Below are 15,952 nucleotides of genomic sequence, written 5' to 3' on the forward strand. Positions count from 1 at the left end.
TCGCAAGTTGACTCAATTGGACTTGGATCGAGCTGCGCGAGTTTGAGTCTGAGCGAGTGTAGTTGTGGAAAAGTTTCATGAGTGCGAGTGAGTGAGTCCCAAGCTCGGAATTAATTTCATGAGTGAGTCTGAGTGAGCTCCACAAGTTTTGCCAACCTATGCCCAAACCAAATCTTAACAAAGCAAAAGGTTTAAGTTTAGCACATTAAATGGAACTATATTGGAGTCACAGTGTCAACATTGTGAGTACAAGCAGCACTGATTTCGCTCTTCAGCTGTTTGTGCTGCCTGCTTAAAAAAGTTATGACAGACTGAAATGGTGGTGTAAATATGCAACTGACCTTCTGTATTTTTTTTCTTTTCCAACAAAAAAAAAAGTTTCAAACCATTTTATTTTGTACAGATTTAGCGAGACTGATTAGCGAGACTGATCTCCAAGATCTTCTATTAACTCATCATCGATTTCTGGCCATTTTTCAGTGATGACATCAAAAATGTCATCTTTTACATCACCCTGAATGACTATTTCATCATCTCCAGTCACTGATGAACCACAGGAGAACTTGTGGGAAAAAAATTTTGATGCATCTTTCAGGTCAATATCAAAGGTACTCAATCCAGTCACCACAGTCACAAACTTCTTCTTTCCCCTGTAAAAAAGAAATGAAAGAGAAAGCGTATCACACATTAAGAATAACGAAGCAAAGATGACTGAGGATATGGTTGTATATCTAAAACTGAAAAAAGAAATCGAAAAACAGACAGTTTGAAATAGCTGAAAATGTTTTTTTATATTAGATATAAGGAAGGGATAACATTACTTATTATTGTAACGTACAATGCCACTAATTCGAACACAATCCAACACAACACTGTCTTTGTTCTTTTTCCCCGGTCTACCCCTCACGCGCCGGTCACCCCCGTTGCTATGATCCACTATATTCGCCGCCCCCTCTCCCCTGGAGTCTGAGCCAGAAAATGAAGAGGCGTGAATACAGCAATCATGCGGCACATAAAGTTTCAACTGGCTCGCATGTGTGGGAAAAACATGGTTTCTGCTTTTGGTGCCCAGTTCGGGAATAACTTCCAGGCGGAACGTAACAGGGCCTATGGCTTTCACCACGCGAATTGGACCAACATATCGGGGAAAAAAACATCTGGCAACACTGTGGAACACGCTGGGTGCGTCAAACCACCACTAGGTCTCCTGGTTTGAAAGGGGTGTAATTCTCATTGGAAGGCAAGCGAAATTTCGCCTGACGCGCTATGGCCAGGTGCGCTCTAAAGGGAGCCTTCCAAAGAAGCTCCGAAGTACTGGTGTCATCCAGACAGTTTTGCGTTGTGTTCAAACCAAGGAAGCCTTGGCGTCCTTCCATAGACAAGCTTGAATGGTAACTCCCGTGCGATTTCCTGCTGTGAGGTATTGAGGGCGAAGACAGCTGTGGCGACGTATTCGTCCCAGTTATGACCGGGACTCGCGTATGACGACAGTATGTCCTTTATGGTACGGTTTGTGCGTTCCACCAGACCGTTCGTTTGTGGGTGCTGAGGAGTGGCCGCGGAATGCCAAATTCTATGGTCGTTCAGTAGGTTTCTGAATGCGCGGGACATGAAGGCCGTTCCACAGTTAGTGATGAGCAAGCGTGGCATGCCATGCTAAAAAATGACGCACTCGTTGATGAACATGAGGACGTGCAGAGTCAGAGACGGCCCTGACTGCGGTCCACTTCGTGAGATAGTCTGTGGCAATGATGAGGAACTTGTTGCCACGCGATGTACGTGGAAATAGTCCCATATGATTAAGTCCAAGAATCTCAAAAGGTGTTTCCTAAGGAGGGATCGGTTGCATGCGGACCGGTTGCGAATTTGTGGTGGCCTTCCACGCTTGACCGACTGTGCACGACAAAACGTAGCGGGAAATGTCACTGTGCATGCACCACCACCAAAACCTTTCTTTGATGCGTGCCAGCGTCTTGTGCAGCCCGAGGTGACCGGCAGTCGGAGCGTCGTGGCACATGAATAGCACCGATTGTTGCATGGCTACTGGCACAACAGGCACGCACGACCCATTTCGATAATTTCGGTGATAAAGAATTCCCTCTCGGACGACATACGAGCCAGAAAGACTTTCACGACGACGCTTGGGAGTGCGTACTTTCCCGGATAGTCGTCGGGTTAAATCGACGATTTCTGCGTCTTGTAGCTGTGTAGTTCGTAAATCAAGCACTGCAGAGATCGAAAAGATGCCGCTGAAAGCTGGCGAAAAAGGTAGTCAGCGTCTTGATGGCGAACGCCGCTGCGATGGGCAATAGAAAAGTTGTATTTTTGGAGTTTGAGAGCCCACTTGGCAAACTTAGCATTGAGGTCTTTTTTGTTTGAAGCCAGCGAAGGGCGACATTGTCGGTAACAGATCGTGAAGCTTTTACCATAAACGTACGGACAAAATTTTTCGACTGCCCAAACTACCGCCAAGCACTCAAGTTCAGAGGCGTGGTATCGGCTCTCTAGTTCACTGAGCCGGCGGCTAGCATAAGCGACCGCTCTCTCCTGCCCGTCCTCGTTAACTTGCCAGAGAACAGCTCCGAGGCCAAGACCACTGGCATCGGTGTGTAGAATCATCGGGGCATTCTCGACATAGTGCGCCAGCGTCAGTAGTGCTTGAAGGGCAGTCTTGATGTCGCGGAAGGCAGCTTCTTGGTCAGGTCCCCATTTTCAGTGAACTTTCACCAGTAGCTCATTGAGAGGTACCGCGCGAGAAGCGAAGTCAGGAACAAAGCGTCTGAAATATGAAGCGAAGCCCAAGAAACTTTTAAGCTACGTAGCCGTGGTGGGAGGCGGAATACAGGCAATGGATTGGAGCTTCAGGGGATCAGGGCTGATGCTTTTGGCACTGACTACGTGCCCCAAGTAACTAACTTCCAAAAACCCGGAAAAGCACTTGGAAAGTTTAATGCACAGGCGAGCGTCTTGGAGAGCACGCAAGACCATTTCCAAACGACTGAAGTGTTCGGGAAATGTAGGAGCATAGACAATTATGTCGTCGAAATAGACCAAAGCCATCGACCACTTGAGATGCCCAAGAACCTGGTCCATTAATCGCTGAAATGTAACAGGAGCGTTGGAGAGACCAACGACCTAACCTTGTAGAACAAGGGCTTGCAAGCAGTCAGGTATAGGTAGACTGGCACCAGCGCTTGCCTGTTGAGGGTGATTTGGCCTATCCTGGACATCACACTTCGACAGAAGAGGCTGGCTGATGGGGCGATGGTGGCGGGATGTGTGATGAGACTGGGGCTCCCGTGGCCTGTGCCAAGCTTTTCTGCATAGTCGGGACAGGAGGTTCTAGGGCCGTGGACGATGCGTCGTCTTCCGTAGGGTGCATCTGTGAAGGCAAAGGATAGACGTCCTTGCGGGTTATCTTATTCAAACGACGATAGTCCACGCAAAATCGGATAGATCAGTCTTTCTTACGCACCAGGACGACAGGAGACGCCCAGGGACTGTGAGATGGTCGAATGACGTCTCTACGAAGCGTATCTTCGACTTGATCGTTAATGACGTGGTGCTTTTTAGTGGAGACACGTCGTGGAGTGGAGACGCAGTGGCTGGTGTAGGTTGGTGTCAACATGATGTTTGACTTGCGACGTGCGGCCCAGTTGAGGTTGACACATCGAACGATTCCGGAACTCATGCAGAAGATCCAGCAGATCGGCATGTTTGGTGGGAGTGAGGATGTCGGCGATGGCGCTGGAAAACGTACCCTTGGACGACTCCTCGAGTGCCGACAGTGCTTTTGAGTGGTCGCAGTAGTCATCCGGGGCATCGGCCAAAGACGAAGGGTCGAGATCCTGCATGCGGCCGAGACATTCCCCCGCAAGCAAAGTGACAGGTGTGGAAAGCGGATTGAGTACAAACATATTGCTTCTTCCAGCGGCAAGGTCAATTGCTGCGAAAGGCAGCGGCAGAGCTCGACGACTCGTGAACATATCGGAAGGCATAAAAAGGACTGTAGCGTCAGTGTAGGCATTGCATGAAACCAGATTAAGTACGAAACTTCCAGGCGGAATATCAGCATCTTCATGAATGAGCAACTTCGGCGGCTAGTGAAGAGGGTCAAGTAATGAGACATCGCACGCACAAGGGTGAAAACTCAACTTCAGCGCGTGCGCAGTCAATGACGGCATTATGGCGGGATAGGAAGTCCCACACGAGGATGACGTCATGCGAAGAGACAGCGAGGACAATAAACTCCACGAAGTAAAGAATGCCTTCGATAGAAACTCTTGCACTGCAGGCTGCGAGAGGCGTTACTTGCTGTGCGCTTGCGGTGTGGAGCGACAGTCCCGAAAGCCGCATCGTGACTTTGCGTAATAAACGGCAGAGATTAGCGGCAATAACAGAAATAGCGGCACCGGTGTCCACAAGAGCAAAAGTACAATAACCTTCAACAGTTACTGCGACCACGTTAGCAGGAGAGGAGCGAGGGCTTAAACAGTTCTTGGCTTAGACAGTTCTTGCCTCTTGAACTGCGGTGCTTAGTTTTCCTGGTCGGAGGGTCCTTGCCGGCGACGCATGGGAGAGGGCGATCGCCGAAGAGGAGAGGGTGCGCGCTGCGCCGGGAAGTCAAGGTGGTCAAGTAGGGGCTTAGCGAGGTGACGAGACCGGCCCATATTGGGCGAAGGGTTGGCTGCCTGGTTGCGACGACACGGCGTAGTCGCCGAACATCTGAGGTCGATGGCAGCAGTAGCGGGCAACGGGTCCAGGAGTGAAGCAGGCGTAGCAAATCAATTGGTTATCGGGCGTCCTCCAAGGATTGCCCACTGGTGGTGCCGCCCAAGGTGGAGTACAAGCAGCCGGGTGTGCGGGCTGTGAGCGTGTAGTGTAAGGCGGTTGCGGAAGCCTACACACAGCGTCTGCATATGTGAGCGGTGCGGCCACAGGCTGCGCTGCATAGGGTAGGGGCGCGGCCACAGGCTGCACGGCTGGTGGATAGGCGACAGGGGCGCCTACCGGCTGGGCAACACGCGAGCAGTGAACACGGCTAGATAGAGGCTGCTCGTGGTGTGCAAGGGGAACAGCTTGGGCAACCTCTTCCGAAATAGCAGTGCGAAGTGGGGCAGGTAGACGGTGGTGGTCTCGTGAGTAAAGGGCACCAGGGAAAGTTGGCGGGCGACTTCTTCACGGACGAAGGCTCAGACTTGCTGAAGCAGTAGTGAATTGTCAGGCATGGTGTTGAAACTAGACAGTGACTCACCACCACGCTGAGGCTACAGAGAGTGCGTTGCTTCTTCAGCTCGTCATAGCTCTGACACAAGCTGACGACTTCGGAATCTGTGCTCGGATTCCTAGCCAAGAGAATTTGAAATGCGCCATCGTCGATGCCCTTCAGGATGTATTTGACCTTGTCATATTCGGGCATGGTGTCATTCGCACGTCGACAACGGTTGACGACGTCCTCAATATAGCTGGTAAATTTTTCGCCAGTCTACTAAGAGGTGACGCACAAGCGCTGTTCTGCCCGCTGCTTGCGGACAGCCGGCCGACTGAACACTTCAGCACTTCAGCAAAGGTAAGTGGATGTCCCAATCTTTGTGATCCTTGGAGACGTACATCGCTAACATATTCGTCAGGGTACGGTTGAGGCGTTCCGTGAGGCCGTTGGTTTGTGGGTGGTACGCTGTAGTGAACTTGTGGTGGGTAGAGCAGGATCGCAGGAGCTCGTCGACTACTTTAGATGGAACAGTGGCCCCGGTTGGTGATCAACTGACGAGGAGCACCATGACGCAGAATGATGTCATGAAGAAGGAAATCGCCTACATTAGTAGCGCAGCTGGTGGGGAGGAAGCGTGTGACGGCATACCGCGTTGCGTAGTCGGTAGCAATAGCAATTCACTTATTACCGGTGGCCGACACGGGAAAAGGTCCTAGAAGATCGAGGCCGACTCGGAAAAATGGCTCATCTGGTACTTTAATGGGCTGGAGGTTACCAGCAGGTCCCAGAGCAGGTGTCTTGCGGCGCTGGCAGAGGTCGTATGCCGCAACGTACTGTCGCACAGAACGGTAGAGGCCAGGCCAAAAGAATCGGCGGCGAACGCGGTCATACGTGCGTGACACCCCTAGGTGTCCAGCGGAGGGGGCATCATGGAGCTGGGCCAAAACGTCTGAGCGAAGGTGCGCAGGAACAACTAGTAAAAGCTCAGCACCATCTGGGCGGGCGTTGTAGCGGTGCAAGATGTCGTTGTGAAGAAGGAACAGTTGTAAGGAGTGGTCAGGGTGGGGGGAGTGCAGACCATTGATAATAGCACGCAAAGACGGTTCGTGGCGTTGTTCAGCAGCTATGTCGGTGAAGTCGGTAATTGAAAGAACGAGAACCTCTTGTCCATCTTCCATCATGTCAGGGGGATCGACTGGGTAACGGGACAAGCAGTCGGCATCCTTGTGAAGTTGTCCGGATTTATAGGATACGGAAAAAGTGTACTCTTGTAAACGCAGCGCCCAGCGACCAAGGCGTCCCGTAGGGTCTTTGAGTGAGGAGAGCCAGCAAAGCGCATGGTGGTCCGTAATAACTGAGAATGGTCGGCCATAGAGGTACGGTCGAAATTTCGCAATTGCCCAGACGAGAGCTAAGCACTTGCGTTCTGTGATTGAATAATTTTGTTCCGAGCGCGACAAGAGTCGGCTTGTGTACGCGACGACGCGGTGCATTTCTTGTTGCCGCTGCGCCAGCACTGCGCCTATGCCGTGGCCACTGGCGTCAGTACGAAGCTTCGTGGCGGCAGATGGGTCGAAGTGTGCTAGGACTGGTGGATTGGCGAGAATCTCAACGAGCGACGAGAAAGCGTTTGCTTGCTGTTGGCCCCAGGTGAATGCGACATCCGTTTTGAGGAGGCCGGTTAGAGGACGGGCTACTTCAGCAAACTTCTCGACAAAACGACGGAAATAGGAGCACAGTCCCAGAAAACTTCGGACGTCCTTGGTTGAGCGGGGTGTGGGGAAGTCGCGAACTGCTCGGACTTTCGCAGGGTCTGGTTGAACGCCCGCAGCGTCAACAAGATGGCCGAGTACGCAGATTTGGCGCTGCCCAAAGCGACATTTGGACGAGTTAAGCTGCAAGTTGGCACGTCGGAAAACATCAAGCACTGTGGACAGACGGGTAAGGTGGTCGTCGAAAGTAGTCGAAAAAAATATAACGTCGTCAAGATAGCAGAAGCAGATGGTCCACTTCATGCCTCGAAGGAGAGAGTCCATCATGCGCTCAAAAGTCGCGGGGGCATTGCATAATCCAAAAGGCATCATCTTGAACTGATAAAGTCCATCAGGAGTCACGAAGGCCGTCTTATCTATGTCTTTGTCGTCCACAGCGATCTGCCAGTAGCCTGAGCGAAGGTCTACTGAAGAGAAATATTTGGCACCGTGTAAGCAATCGAGTGCATCATCTAAGCGCGGTAGGGGATAGACATGTTTCTTGGTAATGTGGTTGAGATGGCGGTAATCAACACAGAATCTCCAGCTATTGTCCTTTTTAACAAGTACAACGGGTGAGGACCAGGGACTAGATGAGGGTTCGATTATGCCCTTATGAAGCATTTTATCAACTTCTCGCTGTATAATAGCACGCTCCGGGGCTGACACACGGTAGGGCTGTCGGCGAATGGGCTGAGCGTCACCGGTGTCGATGCGATGGGTTACCACGGGTGTCTGGCCCAAATTACGGTCGCCGAAGTCAAAGATCTCCCGATAAGAAGCAAGCACACGGCAGAGAGCAGAGACTTGTTCAGAGGTGAGCTTGTCAGATAGCATTGGCTTGAAAAGGTCGGAACAGGAACGTGACGAGAGCGACGTTGATGAAAAATCGGGTGGCGGATCGGTGGTTAGAGCGGAAACTGTGTGGTCGACTAGTGGTGTCGGATGTGCAAGTGACATACTGCGAGGAATAACTTGCGCTGAGAAGCCAAAATTGAGGATGGGAAATGAAGTTCGGTTGTCCTTAACGGTAACCACCGTATTGGGGAGTGCAACATTACGTGTCATGGCCACGTCAGAAATTGGGGCAGCAACATAATCACCATCGGGTACTGGAGGATATGGCGAGTTGGACTTGGACTGCGGCTTGCGGCGGAAGTCTGAGGAAATCGACAGAGCGTAGACGAAATGGGCTGGTAGAGACGGTCTCTGAGAAGGATGGTATAGTTCGAGCCGAAGAAGACCTTTGGAACAGTCAATGAGCGCAGCGTGTGAAGTCAGAAAGTAGAGTCCAAGGATGAGGTCATGAGGGCAATTTTCCAGTACAGCAAACAGAACTGAAGTTTGATGCCCAGAAATCGTTATTCGCGCAGTGCACATTCCAAGGACAGCAGGAGTACTCCCATCCGCTGTAGGAACGATAGGTGCAATCGCAGGCGTCAGAACTTTTTGGAGGCGGCGGCGGAGGTCTGAGCTCATCACAGATATTTGCGCACTGGTATCAATAAGAGCAGTTACAGGTAAACCATCAACGAGAATTGTAAGAAGGTTGCACCGCTGGTCGGGAGTAATCAGAGGATTTGCAGTCCGAGTCGTGTATGCAGCGTCACCTCCGGGGGCTGCACCGGCTAGTTTTCCGAGCAACGGTCGTAGGGAGACCGAGGACGGCGGGGTTGGGGCAAGCGGGACTGACGACGCACGGGCGATGGCGAGCAGCTGGTCCGACGTTCTGAATTATGCTCTGCACCTGTTTCTGCACGGTAGGACGGGGCATAGGGTGCACGTTCGGAGCGAGGTCCCCAATCATAGAAGCTCGATCGAGCTGATGAGGTCCAACGGCTGCGGCAATGGCGAGCGATGTGTCCTATCCGATGGCACGTGAAACATATGGGCCGATCATCATGAGTGCCCCATTCAGCTGGGTTTCGTCTTGGCGCGAACGTGCGGTTCGGAGTGGCAGCCGCAACGACTGGAGCCGAGCTGGAAGTAGCAGGGGCATTTCGATGAGGTGGCGAAATGCCCATATTCGCGATCTCTTGGCGAACCACGGCCTGTATCATTGAAACAGCATCGAGGTTGTGTCCTGGCGCGCTGACGCTAGACATAGCGGGTGCCATAGCCTTGAGTTCCCGACGGATTATTCTGGTGACATTTTCCGGTGCTGGTGCTTGATGTAGTGTTGGCAAATCTTCGCAAGAGGACGTAGCCGCCGTGTTGGGAAGGCGGTCAAATCGGTGAACTATGCGCCTACTTTCCGCCTGTTCGAAGCGACGACATGCTTCGATGACCGACTCGACCGTCGAGCAGTCCTTGCACAGCAGAAAATTGAAGGCGTCATCGGCGATTCCTTTCAGCATATGTCCAACTTTGTCCTCGTCGAGCATGTCCTTGTCGACCTTGCGGCACAAAGCCAACACGTCCTGGATGTACGCGATGTACGGCTCTGTGGATGTCTGGGCACGAGTCGCAAGCTCTTTCTTTGCGGCCACTTGACGTCCGATGGGTTTCACAAATAGATAGCGCAATTTCTGCTTACAGACGTCCCAGCTGGTCAACTCTTCTTGATGTGTCTCGTACCAGAGTTTTGCCGTGCCATGCAAGTAGAAGATGATGTTCGCCAACATAAGCGTCGGATCCCAATGGTTGCTGCTGCTGACGCGCTCATATAGAACTAGCCAGTCATCGACGTCTATGCCACTTGTGCCGTTGAATGGGCCTGGGTCACGAGGTTGCACCACAACGATTGGTTGCAGGGCTGACGGATCTTGTTGACATTGAGTAGCCTGGTCAGTCATCGTGGTAGCTGCAATGCGCCGTCCGCAGCGAAGATCCAGCTCGTAGGGCTGTATAGCGAGTTGTACCCCGCACCTTCCACCAATGATGTTACGGGGATAAAGTAAACACAATGAATATATTGGCGAGCTAATGCGTACAACGCTGCTGCAGTCCGAGCACGTTCCCCACAGCGCTTCGTCGTCGTCATGCTCAGGCATTTACTTAGCCCGTGACAATATAATTGTGACTGGTATCATGCTTATGTGTGTTGATGCATACAGGAATGATTTTTCCTAGTACCAAACTAATCGAAATACGTTGTACTTGGTGTCACTTCAAATACAAATAGAAATGAGAACTGTTAGGTTCTCATTAATATTGTTTAACCAAAAAATTCTTAAAATCCCCCTTTCTTTAATTTAAGACACAAATCTGTCTTAAGACCTACATCAAAATATATTTTAATTTAATTAGAAAATGTTACTATTCATGACCCCTAATTAGAAGTACTCAGTTTAATCGGTGTAGAGTAACACTAGCACTTTAATGCAGGCGAGATGTAAGCAACACAAACGTGGTGCAACATAAATTATGACCCAACAAGTAATGGACCTCAAATGCAACATTTTTTTCTACTGCATGACTGCACAAGTCGCTTTGTCAAACTGTGTGATGGTAGCGGCTACGTGGTTGCCAGGTTCTTCACCATGAAGGTGAAGAATTACCAAGTCTAGCATTGCTTCAGAAGTACAGGGGCATGTTGGAGCCACGTTGCAGCGCTCTTTTTTCTCGTGCTTTCATCTTACCTTGCGGCATTGTTTCAGTGGTAGTATGAATTCATACCAACTTGCCCAGTTGTCATCTTTCTAAGCGCTCTTTTCAACTGATAACTAAGGTCCCTAGATGTAACAAGTTTCCAAGGTAGGGACACCTTTCCCTTTCCTCCTCACCCATGTTCCTGGAGCACCCCTTAGAAGGTTCAAAAGTTTCATCAAAAAGCAAATGTCTGGGTTCAGTTGCTACGGTGAATAATGTAAATGAAACAAAATGGAATAAAATGAGCCATAGAATCAACGGTTACCTTAATGAACATGAACGATACAACACAAGAGCAAGTAGGATGTGCGTTACTCTATTGGCAACATTGTCCAGTTCTATATTTTACACCACTAGCGATGGCATATCGTGTCGTACATCGTAGTTTGTCTAGTTCACTTCTTGAATGCGTTTTGTTTGTGCTATGACAGAGTGAACCCATTTCTTGCTGGATCCTGTCAGCGACCACAGGGCATGACGCTGTGACGAGTGATTACAGCCGGCTTGTGCACACGCAAAGAAAAACCACGGCCAGACTAGTATGAACGCTTGACTAGCACTGCGATGACGGCTTTTTTAAATGTGCCCATTTTGACAATCGTGATGCCAGGTGATTCTGGTGCAGTGTGCGGATCTTCCTGAAAAGTGCGGGCTCTACTGGTAAGGTGTCCCGAAGCAGCGCATTTCGGCTCGTTTATGCCGCGTTCTGGTCAACTGGTCAAGCGTGAAATATTCCTGAAGGTGTGTTGATTACACACTCCAGCTGCTCTGTATACATGCAAACGCACAAGTATTTGTAACAACTGGCATGCACTAGGCGCGCATTAGATGCGCTCATGGCGTTTCAATAAAAAAAAAAGGACAAATAAACTCGCTTCGCCGATCCGCGTCAACAGAGTTGCACGAAAGTGTTCGCGTGAAATGTTTCATAGCTACACTTCACGACGTGCTTCAGTTCAGACGGCACAAGGTAAGTTAAAGAGAGCGAAACAATTTTTTGTTGTTTTACGGCAACCCAAACTCAGATATTGCATTGAACGAGCACCGTGAAACAATCTTGGCCGACTTGGCGCCAACTGAAACGCTCCTCCCATTGAGTTAATATAGCTCCTCCTCTTCAGTTTATGTCCTGGCTACGACTTCGTCTTTGGTCACGGCGAGAATCCGGCTGCAGCCATATGCGCATGCGTACTCGTTTTGAACCTTTTGCATAATAATAAATGCCACCAGCCTTTTACAATATCACGTGCAAGAAGTGGACCAAGCACAGACGTGGATAGCAGAGAAAAGGAGCGGCAAGCGAGAGAGTGAGGATGGCATCGAGAACAATGAGTGACGCAATCTTGAAAGCTAAATGTCGAGGCCCGTGTGCTCAGATTTGGGTGCACGTTAAAGAACCCCAGGTGGTCAAAATTTCCGGAGCCCTCCACTACGGCGTCTCTCAATCATATGGTGGTTTTGGGACGTTAAACCCCACAAATCAATCATCAATATCTTGAAAGCTTGTTTTTATCTAGGAACCTTACTGACAACACGTGTGTCGCGAAGTTAAACGGGTTCACATACGTCAGCGAATCTTTACACTATACCGAAACTGTGGCAAGCGCATAGGCTACCCTTATGCGTTTACTCTGCAAATTGCTTTGATTTATATGTGGAGTTTAATGTCCCAAAACCGCCATATGATTATCAGAGACGCCGTCGTGGAGGGCTCCGAAAATTTCGACCACCTGGGGTTCTTTAAAATGCACCCAAATCTGAGTACACGGGCCTACAACATTTCCGCCTCCATCGGAAATGCAGCCGCCGAAGCTGCGATTCGATCCCCCGACCTGCGGGGCTGGAAATTGCTTTGGTCGAAAACACGGGTGCACACCACAGCGCAGTTTTATTATAATGGCGGCCGCCGATTTTTTTTTTTTTTTTTTCGGAAATGCGTGCATATAAGTCCTGCATATATATTTGTATTGAGGCACATGTTCCTGGCGACCAAACTTCGTCATTCAACAAAATGAGTGTTGTCATGAGGTACAATATGCTTGCAATCTGCAAATATCCCGCCCACGTATGATTGGAATGATTAATACGGGCGTATATGCTACCAGCGTATAACATGGAGAGAATTGAACACGCTCTGAAAAACGGAGGAAGTGTCAAAGCAGTGAAGAGAAAACTTGGGATAGGCAAAAATCGGATGTATGCACTAAGGGACAAAGAAGGCAAAATAACTACCAATATGGATAGGATAGTTAAAATAGCGGAGGAGTTTTACAGAGATCTGTACAGTAGCCGAGACAACCACGACCTTAATACTATAAGAACTAGCAGTAACCAAGATGACACCCCACCAGTAATGATAGAAGAAGTCAGAAAAGCTTTGGAGAGCATGCAAAGAGGCAAAGCTGCTGGTGAGGATCAGGTAACATCAGATCTGCTGAAAGATGGAGGACAGATTGTGTTAGAAAACTAGCCACTCTGTTTACGAAGTGTCTCCTGACGGGAAGAGTACCAGAGTCTTGGAAGAACGCTAACATCATCTTAATACATAAGAAAGAAGATGACAAGGACTTGAAGAAATACAGGCCGATTAGCTTGCTCTCTGTAGTATACAAGCTATTTACAAAGGTAATTGCTAACAGAGTAAAGAAAGCATTAGAATTCAATCAACCAAAGGAACAAGCAGGATTTCGAACAGGCTACTCAACAACCGACCACATTCATACTATCAATCAGGTAATAGAGAAATGCTCAGAGTATAACCAACCACTACACATAGCCTTCATAGATTACGAGAAGGCGTTTGATTCAGTAGAAATAGCAGCCGTCATGCAGACACTGCGGAATCAGGGCGTCGATAAAGCATATATAAACATCCTGGAAGAAATCTACAGGGGATCAACTGCTACCATAGTGCTTCATAAAGAAAGCAACAGAATACCAATCAAGAAGGGTGTAAGGCAGGGGGACACAATCTCCCCAATGCTATTTACCGCGTGCTTACAGGAGGTTTTCAGAAGCCTAGACTGGGAACAGTTAGGGATAAGAGTTAATGGAGAGTACCTTAGTAACCTGCGCTTCGCCGATGACATTGCATTGCTGAGTAACTCAGGGGACGAATTGCAACTCATGATTACGGAGTTAGACAAGGAGAGCAGAAAGGTGGGTCTTAAAATTAATCTGCAGAAAACGAAAGTAATGTACAACAACCTCGGAAAGGAGCAGCGCTTTGAGATAGGTAATAGTGCACTTGAAGTTGTAAAAGACTATGTCTACTTAGGGCAGGTAATAACTGCGGAGCCGAACCACGAGATTGAAGTGACTAGAAGAATAAGAATGGGGTGGAGCACATTTGGCAAGCACTCTCAAATTATGAAAGGTAGATTGCCACTATCCCTCAAGAGGAAGGTATATAACAGCTGTATCTTGCCGGTACTTAGCTACGGAGCAGAAACCTGGAGACTTACAAAGAAGGTTCAGCTTAAATTGAGGACGACGCAGCGAGCAATGGAAAGAAAAATGGTAGGCGTAACCTTAAGAGACAAGAAGAGAGCAGAGTGGATTAGGGAACAAACGGGGTTAAGGATATCATAGCTGAAATCAAGAAGAAATGGACATGGGCCGGGCATGTAGCGCGTAGACAGGATAACCGCTGGTCGTTAAGGGTAACTGACTGGATTCTCAGAGAAGGCAAGCGGGTTAGGGGGAGACAGAAGGTTAGGTGGGCAGATGAGATTAAGAAGTTTGCGGGTATAAATTGGCAGCAGCAGGCACAGGACCGGGTTAACTGGCGGAACATGGGAGAGGCCTTTGTCCTGCAGTGGACGTAGTCAGGCTGATGATGATGATGATGATATGCTACCAGAGATGATATGTGGTGTTTAACGTCCCAAAACCACGATATGATTGTGAGAGATGCCGTCGTCAAGGGCACCGGAAATTTCGACCACCTGGGGTTCTTTAAGGTGCACCCAAGTCTGAGCACACGGGCCTACAACATTACCGCCTCCATCTGAGCACACGGGCCAACATTACCGCCTCCATTCGATCCCGCGACCTGCGGATTAGCATATGCCAACCAGGCTTAAAATGTCTCACTTCTGTACAACTCGCAAAACCATGATAACGTACCGTGACGCTCTTGACAGGAAAATTCGTTTGTCTTTTTCCACCCTCTTTTTGGCCTTCACCATTCCCTTGCCACCACGCTTTTGCCGTTTCTTTTCTTCATCGCCGCCAGCTCCAGTCTGCGGTGCGTCGCTGAGTTCAAGTCGCCGCTCAAATTCCTCAGGAAGGTTCTTCTGAAGCCACTCCTTGCACTTTTGCGAGTCTGGATAGTACTCGCAATATTCGAGCGGCATAGAGCACTCGCCGCAGTAGATCACCTCGAGGGGGTACGATACGCCGGGCAACGGTCCTGTTGGTAGGGCTCGTGTGCTTCCTTCAGACATGTCGCTTGATCAGTGTTCACGACACTTGCAAGGGCAATCCGAATAGGTCGCGAAAGTCGGAACGAAAAGTGGTTTGAAACCTATTGCGACGGACATCAACAACCGAGGTATATGTAAAGTGAGCTAAAATACTAGCCGTTCGATTCGCTTGCACCACGTGAACCAGTTCACGAGGTGCTGCACCTTACCATTCGTTTCAGCGGTGCAGCATTGACGACCGCTGAACCCTGCCATTCGTTTCGAAAGGTGCAGCACCGGTTCACGATTTTCCTGCACCTCCTTCGCTGACGGTGCCGGCTTGGAGCAGGCGCGCGTGCAGCTGAGCAGACGACGCAGCACTTAGACGTAGGTGGCTTAGGCGCCGTACCCGCCTCTACAAATACGAAGTGTTTTGCCAAGATGTTTGCGCCTTATAAATTGTCCGCATGTGCCTTTCGCCATAGGTCAGTGTTTGCTCAATGGTGTAAATTAACCGAAAAAAAAATAAGGCCAACACCTTGTCGGCACATCGTCATTTGTTTCGGGTGTCGTGCTGTGCCTGCACCGCTGCACTCACGCTGCACAATGTCTGACCTTCGCGTGCACAGCCGTGAACCGGTTCCGACCGGTGCAGGTGAATCGAACGGACCTTATATGTAAACTGGTAGCGTAACTTTCACACCAGTGCTGCCAACCTGCGGAGCCACTTTCTCCCTCTCTGGAGTGAAAAAAAAAATCCTTAAATTTCCTTAGATTTTTGTGGAGATCGGTCTTTTGAAAAATAATGTGTTTGTGCTGTGGAAAACAATTTCAAAGTTCACTTTTATAATATAATGGTGCATTCGCTTAAAAATGTTTACTAAAATCACTGTGCTGAAGGTGAAAAAAATGTTGCAGTAAAATCGCAAAGCGTTACACAACATATTATCGCATAAAATCACAAAGGTAAAGCGATCATCACATGGGGGGGG

At 49.4% G+C, this 15,952-nt stretch overlaps 1 protein-coding gene across 1 annotated transcript; it reads right to left on the reverse strand.

Moving 5' to 3' along the window:
• Positions 1-374: 374 nt before the first annotated feature.
• DENR (density-regulated protein) lies at positions 375-15,088 on the reverse strand. The gene is made up of 2 exons (XM_037428840.2): positions 14,683-15,088; positions 375-650 (listed from the first exon to the last, which is right to left on the reverse strand). Exons 1-2 carry the CDS (start codon positions 15,000-15,002, stop codon positions 419-421), a joined length of 552 nt encoding a protein of 183 aa, XP_037284737.1. The 5' UTR covers positions 15,003-15,088; the 3' UTR covers positions 375-418.
• Positions 15,089-15,952: the final 864 nt, after the last annotated feature.

Source organism: Rhipicephalus microplus, chromosome X (assembly GCF_043290135.1).
Source record: "Rhipicephalus microplus isolate Deutch F79 chromosome X, USDA_Rmic, whole genome shotgun sequence".
Taxonomy (NCBI): domain Eukaryota; kingdom Metazoa; phylum Arthropoda; class Arachnida; order Ixodida; family Ixodidae; genus Rhipicephalus; species Rhipicephalus microplus.